A 25,948-nucleotide genomic window follows, 5' to 3' on the forward strand; every position below is an offset into this window, starting at 1 on the left:
AGAAAAAACTTCTGTGACCTTGGATTCCACAAATATAACACTAAAAGCAAGACTTTTAAAGGCAAAGACAAAATTGTTAAATTGGACTTTACCTAAAATCTTTCTGGTTTCAAAGGACACTATTAAGAGAATGAGAACATAAGCCATAGACTGAAATACTATTTGCAAATCACATATCTGACAAAGGACTTGTAACCAAAATATATAAAGGACTCTCAAAAGTCAGTAATAAGAAAACAAACAACCAATAAAAAAATTGGTAAAAGAACAAACCCTTAATAAAGAAGATACATGGATAGCAAATCACATGAAAAGATATTCAGTGGGAAATGCAATTTATTACAGAAATGCAAGTTAAAATTGTGAGGTATCACTGCACACCTATTGGAATGTTTAAAATTAAAAAGTCTGACCATATCAAGTGTTGGCAAGGATCTTAATCGATGAAACAAATTGCACTATATCTCAATAATATACTCACTACTCAATAATAAACAAACTGAACGTGGATCAATCTTATAATAATTATGCTTAGCGAAAGAAGGTGGACAAAAGTGAGTACCTTCTAAACTCTATTTATATAAAACCTTAGAATATGCAAACTAATTTATAATGACAGAAAGCAGATCCATGCTTTCATGGGCATGGTGATTAATGAGGATGGGAAGGTGGGAGGGAGGAATTATTACAAAAAGGCACAAGGAAACTACTGGGATAAGGGACGTGTTCGTTGTGTTCCCAACTGTGTGGGTGTATAAATATACACACATATCTGTATGTGTGTGCATGTGTGTGTGTGAAAACTTATCAGTCTGTGTACTTTAAGTGTATGCAGTTGATTGTATGTCAATTGTACCTCAATAAAGCTGTTGCCTACTCTAATAAATTGTGTGGGATCTCATGATATGCATTTCTGTGTGTCAAATATTCTTGTCAATTTGTGTTATTTTCTATCCAAATTTTTATATGTTTTGTTTTATTTTTTCTTTTTTGTCCCATGATATTGTAGTACATATAGAAATCTTCGGCCAATTCTTTTTGTAATAAGATGGGGTACAGAAAGACACACAAATAACAAAAATGTCATATTTCAGCAGGACCATGAGATGCTATAGGCTAACAAAAGTCTCTTTACATGTGTCCATTTATTTTTTTTCCTTCTTTTTTTTTTTAAATGTTTATTTATTTTTGAGACAGAGAGAGACAGAGCATGAACGGGGGAGGAGCAGAGAGAGAGAGGGAGACACAGAATCCGAAGCAGGCTCCAGGCTCTGAGCTGTCAGCACAGAGCCCGACACAGGGCTCGAGCTCCCGGACCATGAGATAGTGACCTGAGCCAAAGTCGGACGCTTAACTGACTGAGCCACCCAGGGGCCCCTACATGTGTCCATTTAAAAAGCCCCACTAAAAGGATTGTCCATGGGATATGGGTCTCATTCCTTATTATGTGTCCAATATTTCTTCCAAATTATCTGATCTCATTCATTCACAAACCAAATATAGATTTCCATGTCAGGATTGGAGTAATACAGACACAGGATAGTGAATTTACTTGCTCTCATACAGTTGATTATAACTATAGTTTAAACATTGTATGAAAAACTGTAGCTAGATAAAGTTCTACTGATGTTCGATGTGGTGTTTCCTCTCTATATTACAATTTTTTTCTTAAGTGTTCAATAGAATAGCTTATTTTCAGAATCATCCTGACGCAGTCTGACATTTGAGGGGTTTGATTTTATTTGATGCATTACTCTTTTTAAAAAATAGGATAGATGCCAGATGCCTCTATGAACTTACGTTTATAGCATAAGTCTACTGGACTCTACCAATTGGAATTAATTGTGAATTAATTTAATGTAGTTTGAGATGCAGGAATGATCGACTGCAATTAACTTTTTATTATGTTATTTCTGGTTCTTGAAACGGTAGCCCCCAATTTAGAGATTTTTTTTTCTCCCCAGGCTTAGATTTCTGTCCTTTTTAGTGTAGCCTTCATGGGCACCTTGCACATAGGTTACCTCACTATTTTTCAGGTCTACTGTGGTAGCCACTTCTTCATTTCTCTGCTTCTCATCTGTGTCTATTTATTTGTGTATAAGATGTCAAAGGAAAATGAAAAGTAACACCTCAAAATACCACCTTGAAAAAGAAGATGCCAACAAATTCTTTTCTGCACCTGAAGCTTTTAATTCTTTAATCCACTATGGAATGTTGCTTAATTACATATTTTATTATGCATAACTGAAAATTATGTACTTTAGTTTCAACAATGATATGAAAGCACGTATTGTTTATAAATAAAGAGAGGCTGGTTTGTCCCTTTTTTTCTTATGTTACAAATATTTGTGGAATTCTCACAAGCTCTCCTTCTAAAATTGGCTTTTTGAGAATTCCCAGAGAGTTCCGAGGAAAACTTCATTTTTTTCTCCAGAAATCAGAAAATTCATTACTTTGTAAAAAGTGACATGATGCCAGAACATCATTATGGGAAAAAGCCATTGAACAGTTTGAATATTTTTATCAAAATTTCATCTCTAATTTTAATGAGTTTCACAATGTCCTTATTGGGAAAATGTTACAGTGGTTGACCTGGGGATGAATCGTCAGGGGTTCATTACATTATTCTATTTTTTCGTGTATATTTTACATTCCTATAAGCTGTATGTTTTTTTAGAAAAAAATATTTTCTGTATATGGCTCTTACACCAGGACAGCAGAGTTTGGAGGTTAACATCTCACACATTTGATTTCAAATACTTAGTGATAGACTTTTTCATATTAACAAAATACATGCTACATTATATTTCTGAAATTTTTGAATTGCAACTAATGTTTCTACATTTTCTGCATTTGGAGAAGCTTTTATAAAGGAGAAGATAGAGATAGAAATGCATAGATGGAAGGCTTGGGCTTGAAACCAACGTGGCCACTTAGATGGACAAATGAGTTACCCTAGTTGAGTTTCCTCTCCCTGGTTTTTGAAGTGGGACTTTTCAGAGCCTGCCGGAAGTGTCTCAGAGTGGGATGGAGGTATGTTTGCGGCAGTACCTTATATAATGAAGCATTTTACAAATGTTGCTATTTTCATCTTAAGCATATCTGCGTGTGCGGTCAGTGAGGGGCCCTGGGAACACAGGAAGGCTTTGAAAGAGACCTGGTAACATTTGGAAAGTAAAATCAGAAACAAAGGCAGAGTAGGTGACACCTGTCTCGGCAGTAAGATGCTATCGGACAGGTTTGTGCTCTGGACAAATGCTCATTCTGCATCACACTGCCACAGACTCGATGAGTTAGCAGACATTAAATATTCGGACCTTCTCAACATCCTCATTTATAACAGGTACTGTTTGTTCTTTTGTGAGTGGAAAATCAGAGCAGCACACAGGACGTCGTTTCTTTTGGGGGCGTAAAGACACGAATTAGATCCTGTCACTGTAATGAAGACTTAACTACCATAGAGAGCAAATAATACCAGTGCAAGAAATTCAACTAATAGTACAGAAATAATGTTCAAGATTTAATTTAGTGCAAAATAGGTCACTTTAGAGTTTATGTTTACTTTGCAAGGCAACAAGTATAAGGTACTCTTTTACTGTATTCCCTCATCAACCATTGCCAGAGACCGGGGGCCCAGGTCACGTGCTTTTGATCACAATAAGGCTATTAGCAGTTGAAAATAGTTGACAGAAGGTGACTTAATACACAACCTCGGTGTAAGGCAAGAAGCCATAATGGAATTTTAGTGGAATTATCTTGATAAAATTAAATTTGTAGATACATGATTCATAGAAGTAGGGTAATGTAAGAAAGGCTTAATTAAAAATGTTGCTCATCTTTTAAACATTAATTCCAAACTACTTTTATTTAACATTTGGTATTGTTAAACAGGTAATAGTATTCTGGACATACACCTTTCACCACATCTCTTTATTAAGGGTACTTTATATTTTATCAAAAATGTGCAGGTTAATAGATTGTAATTTAACCTCTGTTGCAAGACATGCAAGTATTTAGTATTTACATTGAAAGGATTGCCTTGGAAGAAACACTGAATCCGTAATATGCCCCCTTTAAAAGTCCAAAATATTTACTTGTAAGATAAGCTCCAGTATCAGTTATCTTCTGATATTTTAAATGTGATAAATGTTTTTGGACCTTCGTTGGTTTCCACACTATCATGCAGATTTTTGGCTTGCTTTGGCAAGACAGTCCTATTTGGGGGGCTATATAATAGGGTATACACATTTTGCTCCTTTTGAAAATATCACCAGGCAGTTCAGAATACCTCATTTATTGATAATATTGTGACAATCAAGGACCTTAATATTAGCTGATGGTAACAATAGGGAAAAGGGCAGAATTTAATAGTGGAATGTTATGGGATTGTCAGTTTTACTCAATGTTGAATCATTTTGAAAATGTTTTCTACTCAAGCTATATATTTTAGATAAGCACAGTTAGATATAGATATCACTACTTGGAAAAAAAAACACTTCTTTTAAGCTCAGAATTCCTTAGGACTAAATGTTAATCAATACACATTTTATACATAATATGTACAGACTTTTTAACCAAGTGCCATACAACTAGGGCACAGATATTAGTTACCTTGGTTTTCAAAGGTTATGTGTCAACTCTGCATATTACGTGCCAAGGAGATACTGTCAACATTATTTTTTGCATAATGTGCAAGTATTATATGGCCACAGAGTGTAATACAAATTAGTGGCAAAGTGCTGAGGGAAGGAATCCATGACAGATTCAGATGCACAAGGTTGAATATTACCTGCAAACTACCTGACTCTGCTAAGGTCTTAACAGCACAAAGCGCTATGTCATGCCCAGCTTTTAAAAGTTTCTGAAATACTTGGACACAATGAAGCTTGTTCAAGGAGTTTTTACCATAGCCACCTGTAGTAAGAGGACTGGTATTAACAATAAAAAACATCAGGGGAGCAATGTGGAAGATCACCCAAACGAATCATTGTCAAATTGTGCCATCTTCCCTGGAAACAATTTTGCTCACTCCATCATGACCATCACTCTCTTTTAATATGTGCTTTTATTTTAATTTTTGGCTTAAAAGATCATATTAGTACGATTATGCTGCTTACGTTAAAGGGTCTGAGACTTTCATTAGTATCGTATTGATTTCTTACACACACTCATCAATTCTTTCAAAATGTTATTTCAAAAGAAATGAGGTTACTGTGAATGGCGAAATCGTATTTGCAACCCAATTTTTCGTTCTAAAGAAATTAAATTTCTGGCACCTTATATTCTGTTGGGCCGGTTAAAAAAATAAAAGTCTACTCTTTGCTTTACCTTTCTCCCCTAAACTCAGAGGAGAAAAAGCAGGAGAAAGGAATTTGTAAAAAACTTTATGGCATACTCGTTTCTATGTATTCCTTTTTTAAATACATGAAATCTAGCTTCTATTTTATTAATTCAAATGTCGTTTGCTCAAGTGATTTTCTGAACTCTACGCAAGAAATGTTTAAAAGTTGTCTTCTCATTTAATAAAAAGAACTGAAAACTTTTTCAATACAATTTTAAGTTACAGCAAACCAGCTGCCTTCGTAGTTCAGCTGTGCTTCAAAAGTAAATAGTACTTTTACGGCTGAATTGGGAGTCTTCAATGATGCCATTTTAGTTCCTTAAGTAAAAGTTCAACATTAAAGCAGCCCAGTTGCATACCACTGAGTTCATCAGGGCCTGGAAAAACGTTAGGCATGAAGAGATCGGACAATTTCAGAACCAACCATCAAGGAACCCAGACAGATACCCCTATCAGCATCTAGGAAACCTTAAAAAGCAGCAAAAGATAAAGTGAATACAAACAAAATACTAACAATCAAAAACCGCAACGCTGGCCTCAATCCCTTCCACGACCATGATTAGCACATCTCATTCTAGATCTTGGAGTTTACAGAGCTTTATGTTGCGAGAGTTCAGAAGACTGTGTTTAAGATCCAGGTGTGTTATTCTTATTTTCTTCATTTAGTTCCTATACTTATGACATACACAACCAAATGAGCTCCGAGTTAACTCATATTCCACTTAGAACTTAAAAAAATACATTGCTTACTGTGAGGTTTTTATACAGAAGGTCCATTTTTTCCCTACTTACTTTGTTACTGGTAAAGGCCTTTAAAATATTTATACATTAGCTTAAAAAAAGCATTGCCATAATCAAATATTGTGAACTAAATGCAGACGAATTCATTCTAAGTGCATAACTCCTAGAGACTAGATTTATGTTTTCGTTGGCAGGTCTTCTGACCATCCTGCTCTGTTTGTTAGGCAAAATGTTAAGCAAAAACAGGCTATGGTCTTTGTTGTTAAACTTAAAAAAATGACCACGTCTGTGACTGAAATTTACAGTGTTTCAAGTGACTTTTCAGTTGCTCTTTATAAAATCGGTAAAATATCCTCAAGAAAGTATCAACATGCACCTAACTGAGAGGGCCATCTTTGACTCTTTCAAGTTACTTCACATAAGCAGACAAACCCTACCATGTCATACCATACAAACAATTTTAATTGTGTAGTTACAGTCAATAACCACTCCTAATCAGAACATTTCTGCATAAAGAAAATTGTGATACACTTATAAAAACAGCCAGCTGTAACAAAATAGCTGGTGTTTTCATAGCCATAAACTCATAAAAAAGAAATACACCTTTATACAGAAATTTTATACAGATGTAGCTTTAAAATTGATTGTAAACCAAAGGAAGACACATTGCAAACATCCATTATTTTCACATTAATTGCATAATTTTCTAAGGTGATCTATTAGTTTTATTTACCTAAGCTTATTTGCATGATAGTAAAAATTGCATACAACAATAAGAGTGAAGCTTATAGTATGAATTGCTTGGATAACATAGAGCACTTTTTATAGGCAACTGTGTAAAGCACATTTTCTCTATTTAAAACTTTTAAGACACTTTGTTTTACTGCCCATCAAAATACATTTATAAATAGAAAAGAATCAGTATGGTAACAAGAGAAGCAATATTACATTTAACGGAAACTTCCAAAAAATTAATTACAACATGATGCTGCAGGATCTACAAATAAATAATGAGGACTAAATTGTGTTTCACATTTTCTTTTCATTTTTTAAAAAATCATGTAACAATGAGAATGAAAAAAATTACAGTGAACTTTTATTTCCAAAATAAAAACAAATTTGAATTACGGCAGTGCCATATAATACAAGGCATTTGTTGGCATATGTCATCTTTAAACTGCATTCCACAGTCTATAGTTCTTTTGTAACATACAATAGAGTAACAAACTCTTTTTTTTTCTTTTTTTAAAATAAGGGGCGAGTTTCCAAAGATCAGTGTGGAGTGTTACAGAAATAATTAAAGGAAGGAAATAATAATCACAGAAGTTATAATGCTTGTTTGAGGCTCCAGAATAATTTTTTTTTTAAAAAAAAAAAGATATCACTGGTATCATGCTTACGGGTATGCACCTCGATGCGTCCCGTGAACACAAATTTTAATTTTAAATACCAAACAATCCTCGATGCTTCACCTGGGGCTGCCAAGCAGTTTGTAAAACAGAGTAAAACATTTAGTGCAGTCTGTATTATCCTTTCTCAACTTTCCTGTTTGTGCAAGTTTCTGAAGATTCATTGGCCAAACAATGAACAACAAAGGTTTTCTGAGAGAATACAAGGTGGACTTCTCAGGTCGTTAGTAAATACCAGTGGCACTGTTGAATGAAAATAATACTTTGATCTCAGTCTTTCAAGTCAGTGTTAATGTCTGTGTTTCCTTCCACCGACAGCTCTTCTTCTAGCTTCACCGAGAAAAGGGTGTTAGCATTTTTGTCTTGGGCACTCTCTTCCAAATCCTTAAGCAACTCCTCTTCCTTGTATTCGGCCACATCCACCTCTAAGCCGGAGTTGTCCTTCAGTTTGCCGTGGTGCTTGAGATAATACCGCTGGTTCTGAAAGAACTTGATGATGGTGTACTTGGGAAGGTCAAGTTGCGCGGACAGAGTCTGGATGGCCTCTTCGTCCGGGTACAGGCCCACGTCTTGGATGAAACTCTGGAGGATGCCCAGGGCTTCCACGGAAATTTTCGTCCGCGGCCGGGTCTTCTGCCGGTTCTCGTCCTCGGCCTCTGCGGGCGAGGCCACCGTGGGCTGCCGCGGGGGGAGCCGGGGGCCGGCCGGCTGCTGCGCCTGCGCCTGCGGGGGTGGCGGCGCCGGCTGCTGCTGCGCCTGCGCCTGCGGCTGCTGCTGCAAAGGAACAAGCGCACAGTCAGAGCTCTGCCTTCTCCCCAGGCGGGCGCGCGAAGCCATCTGGGAGGAGGCAGGTGGCTCGGAATCCCACCAGTAGCTTCTCCGAGGGGGACAAGATTCAGGACAAAAAGGGAGGCCGGCTAGATGGCCCACGCCATCAGGGGAAGAAGTCAAAATGATAAACACCGGGAGGGGAGGCGTTACTAGGATTTTGGAGGCAGCCGCTGGGCTGCATTATCGGAGGTCAGTGGAGCCTCCCTGCCCTTCATTTTCTGTCTGGCTCACGGAAGTGAAAAGTCAGCGCGCTGAAAATACGGGCCATGAACTTCACCAGAAGGATACGCATCAAAGACGAAGACAGCAAAGCAAATTATGATGTAAATAATGAACAAAGATTTAAAACGAAGACTGAGGAGTAAGGATTTCAAAGGCATTTTAGAAAGGAGAGCTACAGAGCCTGGGGAAAGAAATGTGTGTTTTGCCTCATTTCATCCATGGCTAAAACATGGAGCAAGAACGGAAAGTCTTATTTAAATTCCAAATAAAATAGATAAACGTCTGCTCTTTTTCAGCACTATCCCCTAAGACTCCGAGGATTTTGGGGATTCTCACTTTTGTGAGTTTCCTACCAGTCAGTTCCGATTTAATACACGCACAATTACTTACCAAATTGCACTAGGCTGACACTGCAAGTTTTTTTTTTTCCTACGGAAAAATAAAGGTTTGATCCACCATACAACGGCTAGCAAATTGTTTTGTCTATAGTAAACTGAGATGTGATTAGGATTTAAATTTAGTGTATACAGACACTTTTTCGTAATTAGTGTCTGTATATGTGCTGTAATTTCCATACACAATTATACATAACAAATGTGTGACACATGCACATACTGTATACTCTATATCCATAATTCTTATCATCAAAGCAAATCAACCTGAGTAAGCCGCGAAATATTAGAACGTTTATACCGTGCCTAAGCATTTCCTTTTATCCCCCTAAGAAACAATTTTATTAAAAACAATTTACATTTTCAAACAAGTACTATTTTTATTACTTAACATACACCTTTCTTTTTTTTTTGTTTGTTTTTGCTAAACAGTAAGTTTTTCAGGCTTTCATGATTATTTTAGTGCTTGATATCCTAAGGGATTCTCTTTTCCAATTTATCTTTAATACACACTCAAGGATTTTTTTTCCTAGTGGATGGATAGCCCTATTATTGTTTTCAGCTGTGTGTGTCTGTGTGTGTGTACACACACACACACAGACACACACACACACACACACACATTCTCCACAGCAATACCAAGAAATAATGCAGGTGATTCAACAAAGACAGAATTTTAGGACTCTGCAAAGCAATGGCATTTTCTCTTATATGGGAAAGCTAAAAATATCCCCTTAGATTTAACAGAAATACATCATACAAATCAAGGCCATAAGGCACCAACAAACTACATGATAGTAGAGCCTCCCAATCTAAACTCACAGGGGCGTTCCCTCAGTGGATGAATGGAGACCAGTCCCATGACCAGCTCAGCACACGGCTGAATCTGGGGCACAGTGGTCTTTGGCTACCACCATGGTTAGTATGTCCTTTGCAAGTCTGAAAATCCAGACCAAGGGAGAGCAGGTCTTCACGCCACCCCCTCTCGCTGGCATAGGTTAACTTGTGCCCGCTCACCTGAGGAGCAGCACCGAGCCATGGTGCAGGGGTCAGCAGGCCTGGTAAGAAAACGCCTCTAGACTCTCCTTTCCCAAGGGTGGTGGGAGAGGGGCTCTAAAGGAAAGACAAACAGACGTGACTCACCCCTAACCTGTGTTCTGTGAGGGTGTGGGGAGACAGCTACAAGGTGAGGAAGGGCCAAGGAGTCAGAAGCAAGATTCCAATTAGGTTTCCCTCCCCTCCTCATCCTGGACAGCACCCAAGGAGGTATAACGTTGTGATTGCACAGACCTCCTCTACAGAAAATCCCTTTCCTAAAGGGCAGTGTCATTAGAAAAACAGTGGGTTTTTTTTTTTAGATTCTGATTTTCAAAACACAAAAACAAAATTTGAGCTCTCACACACAAAACCACCCAATTCGAACAAAAACACACTTGCCAAACAAGTGTTAGAAAGGGGGTTCCTGCCACTTTGTGGGTGGGGAGATGAGGGAAGAGGAACACAATACACATGTTGGAAAAAGTGTGTTAATTTCCCTTTACTCCCCTGAGCAAGATGGCAGCGTATTGTTATCTCTTGCTAAAGCCTATGTTTAGACTGGCGGGAAGAAGAGAAACGCTAATTTCCCTGCTAAGTGTAAAGCTCTATTTACTTAGTGCTATATTGAATTGGCCAAGGTAAACGAACCTGAATCTGCTCTGCTGGAACATGGATAATGTGGGGCGGCCTGTCGCCATGGTGATGCACCGCGTTGCTCTCCTGTTCATAAATGGCATCACGTTCTGGCTGAGGAAGACTGAGGAACCTTCGGATCATGGAGAGGTTCTCCCACAGAGTCCTGTTTTCTGGAGAGGGATCTTCTTTCCAGCGTAACAGCTCACACAACCACCCCTTGGAGACAAGGGCATAATAGGTCAGTTCATGCCTGTGGGGGGGCTGGTATGTTCCATTAAGAGCTAAAAAGAAAAGACCCTGTGAAGTTAACTTTTTTTTATAAGCTCAAAACACTCCAACCTGCTTAAAAAAAATTTTTTTTTTTAACCTGTTAAGAAAGAATAGCTGTACGTGTCAGGGAGGCAGGCTCTGTTTCTAATAAATGTTCAGATTTGCATCTCAAAGGAGGGTCATATTTTTTAGATTCCAAGGGCAAGACACATTTACCACGGACTTTGCAATATGTGAAACATGAGAAGAGCCAAGTTGAGTGTGCTTCTAGTCGTGCCCAACTTTCTTGTCTGATGAGTGGCCGTCTGAGATCCTGAAGGTATTTAAGAGATAGGGCAGATTTTTGGAATAGTTTTTTTCTAAAAGGATTCCTCAAGTTTATACTTCTTGTATTAGGAAGGAAACTACGTGTAAATATTTGTGTGTGTGTGTGTGTGTGTGTGTGTGTGTGTGAGAGAGAGAGAGAGAGAGACAGAGAGACAGAGAGACAGAGAGAGAGAAAACAGACATGTGCAGTAGTGTGAGTGAGAACGTTGTCTAGTGTAAGCGTAATGCTCAGAATGGGCATTAGAAGAATTCTCCCAGAAACAACTTTCCAGAAAAACATCTCAGGGCCTGTTTTTTTCTGCCCACTGCAGTGTGCAATATATGATTCATCAGGCAAGAATTTTAATAGATTTCCTAGGCTGAGAGAAGGAAATGTCCAATGAATGCCCAGACCTGAACCTCTCTGATGCCTCCCCAAGGGTCCCATGTTTGATCCTCAGATTATCTGTCAAAAACTGAGTGGTCCAACAGAGGACCCTGTCTAACATCTTCTAATCACCATTCCGAACGTTCTTCATTTTGGCTGCCATGATGGACACTAAGCAACGGGGTGGCGAGAGGGAGCGTGTGTCCCACCCAAACCCCTTCACCAGCAAGGCAACCACCTGCAGCTGCCGTGCTGCCTGCTAACAGCTCAGAGCCACATCCTTCTCTGGGGCGATGTCTGGAGTCATCTCGCCTGGAGATGCCTGGACAGTTCCTCCACGTCCTCACTGACCCCCTCACCCTGGGGTGGCCAGTGACTGGCTGACCCAGTGGTACAACGTTCCTGTCCTCTTCCCCTCAAGGGACCACTCACTCAACCCTTCAATTTACTCAACAGAGATGGCCCTCCCCATTCTTCTTACTCCCTTCCCCCATCAATACAGACCACCTGAGACCATACCTCTTACCGGACCCCTACCTCTTCCCTATCCTCCCTCACTCCTTCTAGGTCTCTCATAAAAGCCTAGACACTTGATTCCTGTCTTAGGCTCTGCTTTAGGGACTTGACCGAAGATGAAGGGATTTCTTGGAAATGCCAACTAAATTAGTTCGATGGGAGTGGAAAAAGCACAATTTCTTTATCATCTGCGTTTTAGAACCGGCCAACGAAAGTTTTTTTGGTGTATTGCTGCTGTTGTTGTACGGGGTGAGACCAGGGAATGGTATGACTTTTCTCCATTCATCCCATACTGAACTACCGGAGAAAATTCCCCTTCCCCTTCTAACTGCAACATACAGCGAAAAGAAACAAGGCCCATTCTGCCCCAAATGGCCTACGTGAGAGAATTTAAAAGAAAAGATGGAGAGCTGCTAACATTAGCTTCCCAAGACCCACCTACTAACCAGCCAAGGGTGAGTGACTGTTGCTAAACCTCATGAGATCTATTTTTTTCTAAGACATTTGTTTCTCTACTCAACAGGTCTCTTAATTAAACAAATATGTACAAGGAGATGGTCACGCAATCATGCACTCATTCAGTGCCACTGAATGCATAATTCAAGGCTGAGAGAGCAGGCAGTAAACTGAAGATTTACCGGCAAGAATATTAGTGAAAAAAAGTAATAATTGTGATGAGCATGTCACTGAATGTGCTTCTTTCCTAACCATGGTGATTCTACGTTTATTTCCAGAAAAATATGATGATGTGTCATATTTTCGCTCTATAGGAGTATAACATTAACTCTCAAACTGTATTTGAGTATTTGAGACCCACTTGCACATGTGCCCTGGAGATGTTTATTTAGCTCTTATTGGCAAATATTTGCTATCTGGATTGAGCCATGAAAATATTTTATATTTTCCTACATCTCAGCTATTTCTTTATACTTTACCTCTAAGTTGGATGCTGTGCAGGTTTCAGATATATATCTTCCTGTAGGCTTGAATATTAACTATGGTTAAGATGGCTTTCCTCCTCCATTCTTCAGCTACGGCAATTGACAGGCCCCCATGCCTACACGGAGGAAACTACTGCAGTTCTATTTATCTTTCAAGATGTTAGAGGGCGCATTAAAAACAGAACAGAAAAGTTGGGATTTTGGGGGTATTGTACTTAGCTGGTATTGTATATTGGCCCACTAAGTGCTAAGCATTGAGCAGCTAAGGTTTTGTTTTGTTTTTTTTTTTAAGAACTAAATGCCTGTAACTAAAAATTGCTGAAAGTTAAATTAAGAATAATTCACATAAGAAAAGCTTCTTGGAGGGAGCTGAAACACTCCAATAATTTTTCCAATCCTTTAGAAAAACTTTTTAAAGTAACACAGAGATCAGTTAGCACTCGGATATATGTGAAAAAACATGTGGATCACAGATGTTCTTTGGAAAAGAAAATCATTAGTTCTTTTAAAATGGCTAATAATGATAGCTAATTCCTAAACAATCACACTCATGCTGGTTTAACAAATATTTCAGAAAAAGAGCCGTGACTCATTCGACAAATATTTTGCTCATATTGTCACTTCTGTGTCTCTACACTGATGAATGGATCCTTATTTTTATTAATTGCCCATGACTACCATAACATTTCCAGTAGTTTGCTATTAACCTCTGCCCTTAAATAATACTTCTAATTCCTTATCTAAAAATAATTTGATGAATTATAAGTTTGAAGCTTGTCTCTGCTAGCCTTTCAAGAGACATGATGATTTTAAGAGACTGAAATCAGATGCTTCTTAGAAAAATATTTAACGGTGCAGCTGGGAACTGTTAGTTCTACAAGGGTATTCCAAAAAGAAAAAAAAAATTAAAAAGGGGGAGTGCTTTTCTTGACGTGTGTCTCTCTTGGAAAATAACAGAAAACAGACATTTTGATACGCTAGTTCTTTGTCAGCAGAGACATTGGCTCATTCCCAATTTACACTGGCAAAAATAAGATTAATTTATTCTAATACTATTTAAATACCTTGGAATATTCTGACTACCTCAAATCCTATTGACTGAGACTCTATTAATGATGACAGTAATCTGATCTAGGTTTTTGCACAAAGTGACTAAAAAAGCCAAATGCTTTCTAATTCCCCAATACCTTTTTCTAGGTCACTTTTCCATAAGTGATACTATTAGAGCCAAGAAACTTGGTAAGACAAGCAACGTGTCAGAATATTACAATATCTGACAAATAATGATGATTCCCCTAAGCACTGTATGGGTTTTTAAGTGATAAATGTACAGATCTGCTTGGTAGAGGAGAGGCAAGGAATGAAATGCAGGACTTTGCTGCAAAATGTGAACATAATTACATTTTTAAGAGAGGTCTCTGGGACTTGAAATATTCTAAGACCACAGGCGGGAGTAGTGAGCTACTCCCCAAATCAAATTAGATCACAACTGTTCCGTACAGTAGGAAAGACAGGAGCGTAACAGCCTTAAAATAATAAGACCAATCCATGCTCAGAAAACAAAAATGGCACAAGGAACAACCTAAACTTTAAGTGTAGTCAATTTGCCAAGCAACATTACACTGCATATAAAGAGGGCAAAATATAAACAGTAGCCACATGTAAATAAATTAGTAATACTTTCAGGATGTTACTACTTTTCAAACTGACAAAGTTTAATTTGACACCTTCTGTTCTAAACCCTTTGTTTCCATTCAAAATCACGCCTTGAGCTGTTGCTATCAATCACAGCGCTCCCCCATTACTTAAAAAAACTGGCTTGAACCCTGAATAAGCTGAAAATGCCATGCAGATGAATTCTGAGATAATATGTTCAAACCTGTTATATACAACACAAATCCTGTAAAGTTATGTATTGTAAACCTACATTTATTGAGAACTAAAAGTCTTAAATCCATCTGCCACAAAGGAAATACTGTTATGTACTTTATAGTAACCAAGAACCATCTGCAAATGTCTTGCTACCGTAAGCAAGAAAACGGTGCAGAAGATGCTAAACCTAAGACCGCATGAAATAAATAACATTCTTCGGACGGGTTTTGGTGAGGGATCTATTAAAAAAAAAAAAAAAAAAAAAAAAAAAAGTAAGATGGGGGAGGGGCGGGGAAGGAAAAGAGAAAATGCAGAATGACTGCCAAACCAGTACTGAAAAAAAGCAAAACAAACTCAATGACAACACAATGGCAATTTATTATGGTCCATGAAACACATGACTGTATGCTCATTTTAAAGGAAAAATTAGCAGTTCTAAACTCAATATTCTAATGATGTGCTTTACTGACAGAATCTTGTTGTACCACATTTAAATAAAAATCCTGGCACCCTCATCTCTCAGCTGCTAATTTCCAACCAAACTCGATCCCTGATTTCCACTCCACTCTTTTTAGAACAATTAATTCAAGTCAATTCACTTCGAACATCTGAACGGAGAAGGGTACACAATGATTTTAATTGAGTCAGAAAAGTAACCTCCTTTCCTGAATGAATTTATTGTACCTATACAGTCTCACAAACATAAAAAGAGAACCCTTACAGGGCCTGTTCTGTGACAGAGCTGGGAACACATAACACAACGAGCTTTCCAGGGGAAAATAGGCTTCAGTATTCTCTGAGGAAAAAAAAATCATTTAATGCAATATACAGATACGTATATGTTATTGTTATATGCATATACATTTTAAATCCTAGAGCTACAAGAAAAAAGAAGAAAGAAAATGACAATTCTTGCTGCAACTAAGAAGGAAAAATACATCTTAAAAAACGGAACGGTAATGTGAGTTCTAAAAAGCAAAACATTTTATAGTCTGTGTTTATTCCCCCTCACCCTCATCTTTTATGTGTTATTTGCAGGAGTATTTTGTTCCAATCTCTGGGGCATATAGTATAATAATATATGATATTAAAAGAAATCAATCTAAATAGGGACGTATTTGATACAAACATTTTAGTGGAAAGCATGAATTACATTTTAGCAAGTAGTAGGAACAAGGATTAAGTACATAATCCATTAAATAGTACTTCCAACACAAAAAATTCAGTATTGTAGACTAAACTACACCAGGCATTTTGAATGAGTACATTTTCAACAACAACTAACTATAAAGCTAGCAATTTATCATTCAGCAAATAATTTTCTACTTTTAAAAGAATCCGTAAGTGTTACTTATGCTAATGAAGACAGTTTTTAATCTGCCCACAAACATGCTAATAGAGGGCAATTTTTTTTTTTATTTACAAAGCTGTCGGCACTCCAGGGTAATTTCATATCAATGTTCTATAAGCTGGGGGGAAAATGGGTTCTAATTGTCAGAGTTGCAGAATCTTTCACCTTTAGCATGAAGGTTTACAGATATCACAAAGACGCAAAGTGACCGATGGCGGCGTAAGCCATGCCTTTAACATACCAGAAGGGTTCCATTTTCATACTTTTTATGCCTTTTACTACACTCTGCCTCAAATACAGTATTAACACATTATCACCTCTTTGGGGCCCTACTGCAGACACAGGACCCAATGGAGGCAAAACCCCACTTCCAGATTGGAGGGGCCCGGATGCTTCACACACCAACTTCTACCCTTTTTCTTTTCCTCGAGAACAGTCGTAACACTTCAAACAGCGGGAAACAGAACAGTAGCAAAACAATATTGAAAGCATTTTAAATTATTTACTAGGTTAAGAGGGTGAAATGATACTTTAAATACATCAAATTTCATCGTCCAGGCCATTTTTTGGTGGCAAAGTGGTATTGATCTTTCCAAATGCTTAAAATTAACTATTTTCCAGAAGGTCATTATTTGATTAAAGGCATTAAAGTTGAGGGCAAGAAGCAGGGCACTTTTTCTTCTTCCCCATTCAAATCATCATGTAATTTAATAAAAACCATCCCATCATGTCCTGTAATAAAAACACTTATCTTAAGATACTGTTCTTTACCTAACATATTAACCTTTAAATGTTATGAAGTTCTTTAGAAGAAAAACCTTTGCTAAAGCAGATAATTCTATAACATAATGAGAGGCCCCCACCATTAACATTAATAAAGATACATGTTCTCCTCTATGGAATTAGTAGGAAATACATTAATCTTTTTCCCCAGTTTAATAACATCTACTTTGTGTTCTGTGAAGAAAATCTCAGCAGGCGCTGAGTAACTTTGCCTGCTACGTTAACATTGGTCTTATTAAAGAAAACACGGGAAATAAGTTTGAACGGAGACATACCAATAAATTTTCATGCTAAAAGTAGCACATTACTTCCACTGTATTTAAAGAGGGCTTTTAAAAAGAAACATATTTTAAATAGAATACCCGTGTGTATGTATTCCCCAAATATATTTATTTTCAAGGTATGGTTTCTGATACCTGTATTTGCTGAAAAGAAAAAAAAATCATGATATTTTAAAACTATTACTAGTTTTACACTTCTAAACTGGCACTGTTGTAAACCCTCTCCAGGTTGTTTAAGGGGCTTAGTATCTCAGCCAAAAATCTGTGGGTTTCCGTACTGTGGAAACAGGACATACAGTGGCTACTGGTCAATTTCTCCTGAGTAAATTTTTGCCACTTTATCTTTAAAAGGTTAAACACATCCAAGCAGAGTTTCTGGAGATTTCTGAGTAGCAAAAAGAAATGCTCATACAATGTGAGGAAAAGCTCCCACTAAAATTTAGTGAATTTTGAATAATCAGAATCATTGGTAAATAATCTTCAGCATGCAATTTTGCTTAAAATTTAAGTAAAAAAATGAAAATAGCTTTTATGTTCCCCTCTTTTCTACCTTGTCAAAGCCACTGGCTTTATGGCACACGTAAATATAGTGTTTTTTTTTCTTTTGCTACAGATTGTTTGATCTATAGTAAGATTATCAGATGACAGTTTGGCCAGAGTAGATAAAAAGTGAATTTAAGTGAAAATTTAAGTGAAGCAAACAAAAATGTGGCTTACAAGCCTGCTTCTTGAATATGGTCTCAAAAAGAATTTTTTTTTGTTTTCTCTCCTCAATCTAAGATGTATTTTCGACACTACATAAATTTCAGTGATATGATTTGGCTCCTGTTTAACATTTATACACACTGTGCCTTAATATTGTACTTAAGTTTTTATTCTCTTCTCACTCTCCATAAATAGTGTCGTTAAAAAACAGAAAAGTCAGTACTCCCAAGGTCCATCAGTGTCAGCCTTTCTTCTATCGTGCAGAATCCACGACTCCTTTCCACCTGTCGTCCACCACTGACTTGTCAGCCTGGGAGTCGTCTCCCTTGAAGTATGCTCTTAGGTACCAAGCATTCTTTTTAATTACTCCAAATGGACAATTATTTTGATTTCTGGACAAAAAACCATTTAACTAATCATGCCTTTTCTTAACTCAGGGGAAACAGTGCACCGATGATGACTAGAGCTATCATACGAAGTTGTGACACCTAAAGGAACAAATACATGTGATGTCTAACTTAGCCTATGGAACTTCCTGCCAGGTAAATACACAGGTTTAACTAAGCTTTCTTGAATCCCCTTAGCCATCTCTGAGATGCTCTTAGAAAAGAGATGCTGGGATGAAAATCATTGCTCTGGTCTTTCAAACTGCCCAAAGTTATCTTACTGTTCAAAATGCCCTTCAAAGGCTTCCCATCACAGAGAAAATGCTCACACTCCATGGGGCTGCCCTGAAGGCTACTCCCAATCCCATTCATGTCCTAATTCACTGGATTATTTATGAGCTGTTGCCCAGCACTTCCCCACTTTCTATTCTCCATCCTTCATCCTGAAGGAAAGCCCTTTCTCCTTTTTTCTGCCCATCCAAACACTAACTCTCCTAGTAATGCTCAAACACCTCAGTATATTGATAAAGGGTTATATCCCATGTAGGCATTTATGTATGTGAACTTGAGCAAATTACCTTTTCGAGCCTCAGCTCCTCCTCTACAAAGTGCAGACAATAGGAGTATTAATCTCACAGGACTGTGACTGGTACATATGAAATAGAACACATTCAGCCCAGTGCCTGGTCCATGATAACTACAAAAAGGTCTGATGAACTTAAATTGAAAGCACTTGCCTTAAAAAGGCTCACAGTGTATTTGGGAAGCATTCAGAAATAACTGCCAGTACAAGGCAGTGAGTGATAAAGGTCAATGATGGACAGACCCCAAGGGAGATCCAAGTGGCGAGGAAGAAGAGATGGTCTGTGTGGTCCAGAAACTCTACACTGATGAAAAGTGATATTGACTTGGCCTTGAAGAATAGGCAATATATAAAATGGTGAGGATAATGAAAAAAGGGAGGAAAATGAATTATCAATGTGCTGGGAAAAATAGGTAGATCAGTTGCTTGTATGTACCATTCTTTCGCTATAGCTCTTTCCCATACTGGACTTTCTTGAGAATACTCAAGTACTGTGACCTCACCTCCTTTACATGCTGTACTTCTAAGACCCATTTATTAAGAATGCCTGGGGTTTGGGGTGCCTGGGTGACTCAGTCGGTTAAGTGTCTGACTCCTGATTTCGGCCCAGATCATGATCTCATGATTCATGAGATCAAGGCCCATGTCGGGCTCTGTGCTGACAGTGCGGAGCCTGCCTGGGATTCTTTCTCTCTCTTTCTCTCTGCCCCTCCCCTGCTTGCTCGTTCTCTATCTCTCAAAATAAAGTAAAACAAAATTTTTAAAAATCATTTAAAAAAAAGCAACAAAGTTAAAAAAAAAAAAAAAAAAAAGCAAGCCTGGGTTTGAATATGTATTCCTATTCCACTATTTACCAGCCCTGTATCTTTGGTCAAGCTTTTCAACTTCTTTAGACCTCAATTTTCTCCTCTGCAAATGGGGGTAACTTTACCACTACTCATAGGGTTATGTGAGTTAAAAGAGACAATCCGTGCAAGGGGTTCGGCACACAGAAGCAGTATGACGAATGTCAGCTCTCACTATTTTTATTATTGTTGCCATTATCACAAAGATAATCCAAAGGAATTTGAGTATCTGGGGAGTTAATGAAAACAGCTCAGTTATCACATCCCAAACTGAACCCAATATCTTCCTCTTATAGACTACGTTCTCCTCATATGTAGTTTAACTCAATAGCATCAACACCCACCTAGCCACCTGGGCTGAAAGGCTGTTATTTGAAGTATAAACTGGTATAATCTTGCTGATGGGCAATGTGGAAATGTTGAATGTAGAATTATCTAGTAATCACCTTTAAAACACAAAAGCCTTTTTTTACCCAATAATTCTACTTTTAAGAATTTGTTCTAAATAAATGATAAAGAAGGGTGCCTGGGTGGCTCAGTCAGTGAAGCGTCCGACTTTGGCTCAGGTCATGATCTCACGGTTTGTGGGTTCAAGCCCCATGTTGGGCTCTGTGCTCATAGCTCAGAACCTGGATCCTGCTTCAGATTCTGGGTCTCCTTCTCTCTCTGCCTCTCCCCTGCTCGTGCTCTCTCTCTCTCTCAAAAATAAATAAACATTAAAAAAGTTTGTTTTAATAAATAAATAAATGATAAAGAGGTATACAAATATTTAACTATAATAACGTTCATGTTAGCATTATTTGTGATAGGAAACATAGAATATAACTTAAATCTATCTTTAGATAGTAAAAGATATGTATAGCATATGAATAAATGTAAGACATATATATACATGTGCACATATATATGTATACGTATACATATGTGTGTATAAAGAACATAAATCAGGCTATCTTTAGTTAATTTGGGATTCTGAGTATTTCCTTACGTTCTTCTTTATGCTTGCATTTTTTTATAGTAGCTGTATGTTTTCAATAAAAAAAACTTAGCAAACAGCTTCAATTAAAAATCTGATATTTCTTGTCTGCTTGCTTTATAAAGAGAACAATCATGATGAATTCCTGCCAATTCTACTCCTTCAGAACATTTCTTGAATTGGTTCCTTATTTTCCATTCCTACTGCTCTGGTTGAGGCCAGAGCATTTCTTCCACGAACTAACGCTGATGGGTTTCTTTAATTCAGCTCCCTGCCCCACCCCCCATCTCAGCTGAATTACATTTATCATAAACAAACGTCCACACAAATAGCCCTTTGAGTGACATAGTCTTCATTTTCCTTCATCCAAGGGGCCTGGACATGCCCTGAGGCTCACGCTTGAATGAGTGAGTGTAAAAATGCAGCAAAGGATTCCCTGTAACACTGCAGTGGCAGTAAGTTCGAGGGAGAGAGAGAGAGAGAGAGAGCTGTAAAAATTGCACAATCTGGACCATTTAGTTAGTGGCAAGAAACCGTATACTTCTCTGTAATTCCTGAGGGTATCATGTATTGTAGCAAAGTCCCAAAACTTGCATTCATCATGATGCTGCAGTTCAAAAAAACTAAGACACAAACTGAGCTCATCTTACTAGGTTTAAGGAGGCAGGGTAGCACAATTAAAGGCTTCTGTCAAAAGCAAATACAACATCGGATTGTTTCAAGAAGCTGAATGGGAAACTTCACTTTTCCTAAACCCCTCAACTCAAATAAATACGGACTCGTACACAGCAATGTTATGAAGCAAATGTCTCATCATGTGGTACCCTAAAGTCACCATTAAAGTTTTACAGGGTGTATTTGTCTTTTCAAAACTATGAAGATCATGAAGAAAAGAATGTTGCTGAATATCCATATATGCTACGTGCAAAAAAAAAAGAAGAAACCAAACCTATAAAAACTTGAGCTTATAAAACAAATAATTTTTCGGTGATGATCTACTTGATACAGGGATTTATCTGCTTACAAAAATAACTTGCTACAGGTTATTTTAAACAAATATTTCCTCCAATGCATTTTTAGTTGGTTTATATAAAACTTTTCAACACTGCAGACATCTCCTAGAATGAGCTATATGTCCCATTATGCATATTTAGGGGCTAGGAATTAAAAATTTAAATCTTCCCTCTATGATATCCTAGGAAAGATAACAAAGAATTTTTAAAACCAGAGGAAGGCAATTCGGGATTGTAAAAGTTATGGGACTCATATCCTAAGAGGAACAATCAAGCGGGCAGGGTCATTATGAGCTCCCGAGTTGCTTATGATTTTGCTGATAAAGTAACACCCATTTTGTGGCCAAAACCCACATCATTTTATCCATTATGCAAACCTACTAATCAGAGGTTGGCTTAATTGAGGGATTCAAATCTTGTGATTCCCAAGGACACATCAAAAAAAGAAGGCATAAATATTTCTAGAAGCATCACGTGGATCCCAGTGACAATGGCCGGGTTATAATTTTACCAATAAAAGGAGACAGGGGAGGCTGAGCTCTCTGCACAGGTCATCTGAGTCACTCCTCAGGACCACTGAAACTGTCTTATACCTGGGGAAGGCAGGCTCCGAGAGGGCCCCGGGGAAGGGGGACAGGAGTGTGACCCTACTCTGTCTTTCGGAGCACAGAATCTCCCTCCTCCCACCAGAGCTCCTTTAGGAATGTGCTGGGTTTTGTGAGGGCAAAATTGAGAACGGATGAAATGTGTTTCTGAATCATTTTGTTCTTCTACAAATAATTATTAAGTGCCATCTATGTGCCACCTACTGTGCAGGCTAAGAGGAAATGTGGGGACAGATATAATAGGGAGTCATTTCCACCAGCACTTACAGTCCAGTGAGGAAAGAACAGCTTACACTTCAGATGTAAGTTGATATTAAAGGTGAAGCCCCCTGGACGCAGTCTCCAGTCGAAGGGCAAAGGCCCTTGCTCACAAAGTCATCTGTATGTGGCATCAGCATGTTGGAGAAAAGAAAAGGCTGCCAATAGGTTTCTGTTTTTGCTGTTGTTGTTTTAAACGTTATGGCAATGAATCTAACCCCTGCTTACGTGCTCTGAAGTGAAGGACCCTTGAAAAATAAGCATAGTATAAAGTCATAAATAACAAAGGTTTCCCCTGCAAATTCAAGAATTCTTCAGCTAATGTACTAAAAAAATATGTAATTTTCCCCCTACATATAATTTATCTAATCATTGATCTCATTTTTTTTTTGTGCCATCGACCCTTCTGGCAAGCTGGTAAAGCCCACAGATGATGCCTTTCCAGAACAATGTTTTTATGCGCCTGAAATAAAATGCATAAGATTATGAAGAAAACCAATTATGCTGAAATACGGTTATCAAAAATTTGTGATACAGTGATATAAATGCTTCTTTATTAACACACTCAATAACAGTACCTAACAACAGATCTGATAACTACTGTGATTTTATAGTGGTTAGCAAAGATAATATTTTGAGATATCTGCAGTAACTTAATGTGCTATGAAAATACTTGTGATTTTTACTGGTGACAAGTTCATAGGTATTGTTAATACTACTATGATTTATTGGCTATATTGATAATTGAATAAAATGTCAAACTTCAGTAAAATGTTAGTGAGAATAAAGCTTTCTTTTTCCCAAGTTCATGGACCCCTGGGGGGAAGGTGGGCTACAGTTAAGAACTCCCATCACCCCACGTGCATGTGTGTGTATACACACATTTATACTCCAATACACACACACACACACACACACACACACACACACACACACACACACATTTCAAATATTTTTCTACAGCTATCTTCTATAAGCTCCTAGTAGTTTAGAAAATTTTGGTTATTTATGGATTCATGGAATAGATTTTATTTTATTTTATTTTTTCCACTAAAGGACCAAGCCTGTTAGAGACGGTTGGAGGAAAAGAGTTAATCACTAGTTCAGCGCAATGGTTCCCAGACTAGGTCCTCAGGAGCTCCAGGTTTCGATCAGGGCATCTCAACAGTGCCATGATCGATGAGAAGGCCCACCTCCGTCCAGTCCTCAAGTCAATCAAAATGGGGGAAGGCTTTTGATTTATTTATGTCAGGGCTGGATGAGATTTCATTCATAAAACAACAGTTTTTCCAGTTTAAAAATCTCTGATTCACAATTACGCTAGCACATATATACCTCACTCTTTCTTCCTGGTCCCGTTACAAACTCACAAAATGGTTCACAACCTCTGAACAAAGCAACCGTATACTAATTTAGTTAACTTCCTACCAGCCGAGTAACTGCAAAGGTGGACAAGATTAGCAGAGTATCCTTTGAGAAATGTCCATCTGCCAAAAGAGGAACACTAATGAGGTTTTCTGAAGACACCTGGGTTTCCCAAACAGAAGGGGGATAAGGCAGCAGGGCAGAGAGAGAGGATGGAGGCAGGGAAAGGAACCGAACAGTGACATGGGCGTCCTATGGGGCGCGGGGACCTATGAAAGGCTAGGAAACCAGGGTAATCAAAGCGCCAGGCAAGCAGCCCTTGCTCTCGTCACCACTTTTCAAAGAGCAAACGGTTATAGAGTATTTGCCTTTGAGATCTGAGGAGAGGGCAAGAAGGAAGCTAGTCAGAGGATTAAAGCAAGGAAAAAAGTGAATGGGAAAGATGGTAGGTGGGGGTGGGCTGGGGGTGCGACAGGGAGAAAATACCCGAGCACACATCCGTCTCCTCACTATATATGAAGCACAATGCTCAATGTATCCAGAAATACAATGCAACTTTCTGTCTAGAAATTAAGCTTGATGGATAAGGCTTTAGTCCTTATGGTTATCCAGGGTCCAAGTTATTTAGTCTCTTTAATCAAAATACTAAAATAAAATCATTACCCATTAGGCTATTACCCTTCCCCCAATCTCCAAACACACAAGCAAAAATTAATTGCAAGCCAGGAAGAAAGAAGGCAATTTAGACAGTAACAGCTTGGCATGGACTGAGCTGGATTTCCTAATAGCATTTGTCTGTTTGTGAATGTATATTTTATTTACAGCTTTCACTTCCTTGACCTTATTGAAAGTAATTTATTTTTAGCTAATCTACATTTCATTTAAACCACCAAATACTCCATCAATGAACCAGCCAAGTAGCACCCATAACAAGTAGCACTCGTGCTGGCACCATTAGTAAATGGGTAAACATTTAAAGGAGACATGTGGGAATGGGCACTCCTCAGCAGCTATTAAATGCTACAGGTACCAATTTATGAACTTGCAAACACGGGCTTCAAGCTATTCCTTCAACTGAGCTGTCATTCCCTGCCTCCTTTTTCTGGTGTACTTTCTCTTTCACTGATCTCTTCCAAACCTGGGATTTCTCATGGACCAAGAATAGTTTTTCCTCTTTAATGTGTTATCCTTGCCATGACTTGCACCAGTCCCCAAACAGTGAGATGTTAAAGGCAGAATTTCAGGCATCGGTTAAAAAAAACCAAGCAAACAAACAAAAAATGTGTTTAAGGAGGACACTCTTTAGCAACCTTCCAGTCACACTGTTTTGGCAAACCACTGCCCTGCCACATGTTAAGCCAAGCTCGTTCCCCAACTGAACTGAGCTCACCTCATGTCCATACTGTACTGGTTCCTCTAGGTCCTTGATAATGAGACAGAGGTCTCTCAGGTAGGTAATAACCAGTCTCAGATGACTTTACGAGAGCCTCAGTTCATCTATTATCAACATGAAGTTTTCACACTGGATCTCAAACAATCAATCCTCCCCACTCTATCCCACCTATGAATGCTTTCTGGCTACAGGCCCCAAAATAGCACTTTGTCTGTCCCCCCACCAAACTAAGCCCTGTCAGTATTCAAAACCTTACCTCCTCTGTGACTCATTCCTAGACTAACACACCTGTTGGCAGTACCTTCAATCAAAATAGCATCCTCTTTCATACTCGTGCACCTGTTTCAGCAACAAACACACAGAAGTCGGAACTGCAAGGGACATTGGGTCAGACATAATCTGACCCAACCAATTTTACCTTCCTAAAGGGGAAGTTCAGAGCCTGAGAGGTTAAATGACTTGCCTGGGGCCACACGGCATGATAGCAGCGGGACTGCGATC

General features: G+C 38.3%; 1 protein-coding gene across 8 annotated transcripts in view; it reads right to left on the minus strand.

Moving 5' to 3' along the window:
• Positions 1 to 6,526: 6,526 nt before the first annotated feature.
• Positions 6,527 to 25,948, minus strand: part of SATB1 (SATB homeobox 1) — a 100,012-nt gene continuing 80,590 nt past the window's right edge. For 6 of the 8 annotated variants that reach the window (XM_042956687.1, XM_042956688.1, XM_042956691.1 and 3 more), the window contains 3 exons: positions 10,623 to 10,826; positions 9,954 to 10,049; positions 6,527 to 8,262 (listed from right to left, as the gene is read on the minus strand). In XM_042956687.1, the coding sequence (XP_042812621.1) occupies positions 7,762 to 8,262; positions 9,954 to 10,049; positions 10,623 to 10,826 (801 nt within the window). In that variant the 3' untranslated portion in view covers positions 6,527 to 7,761. Of the gene's footprint in view, positions 8,266 to 9,953; positions 10,050 to 10,622; positions 10,827 to 25,948 lie in introns of all 8 variants that reach the window. The other 2 variants (XM_042956693.1, XM_042956692.1) reach the window with 2 other exon arrangements.

This window comes from Panthera tigris, chromosome C2, assembly GCF_018350195.1.
Source record: "Panthera tigris isolate Pti1 chromosome C2, P.tigris_Pti1_mat1.1, whole genome shotgun sequence".
NCBI lineage: Eukaryota > Metazoa > Chordata > Mammalia > Carnivora > Felidae > Panthera > Panthera tigris.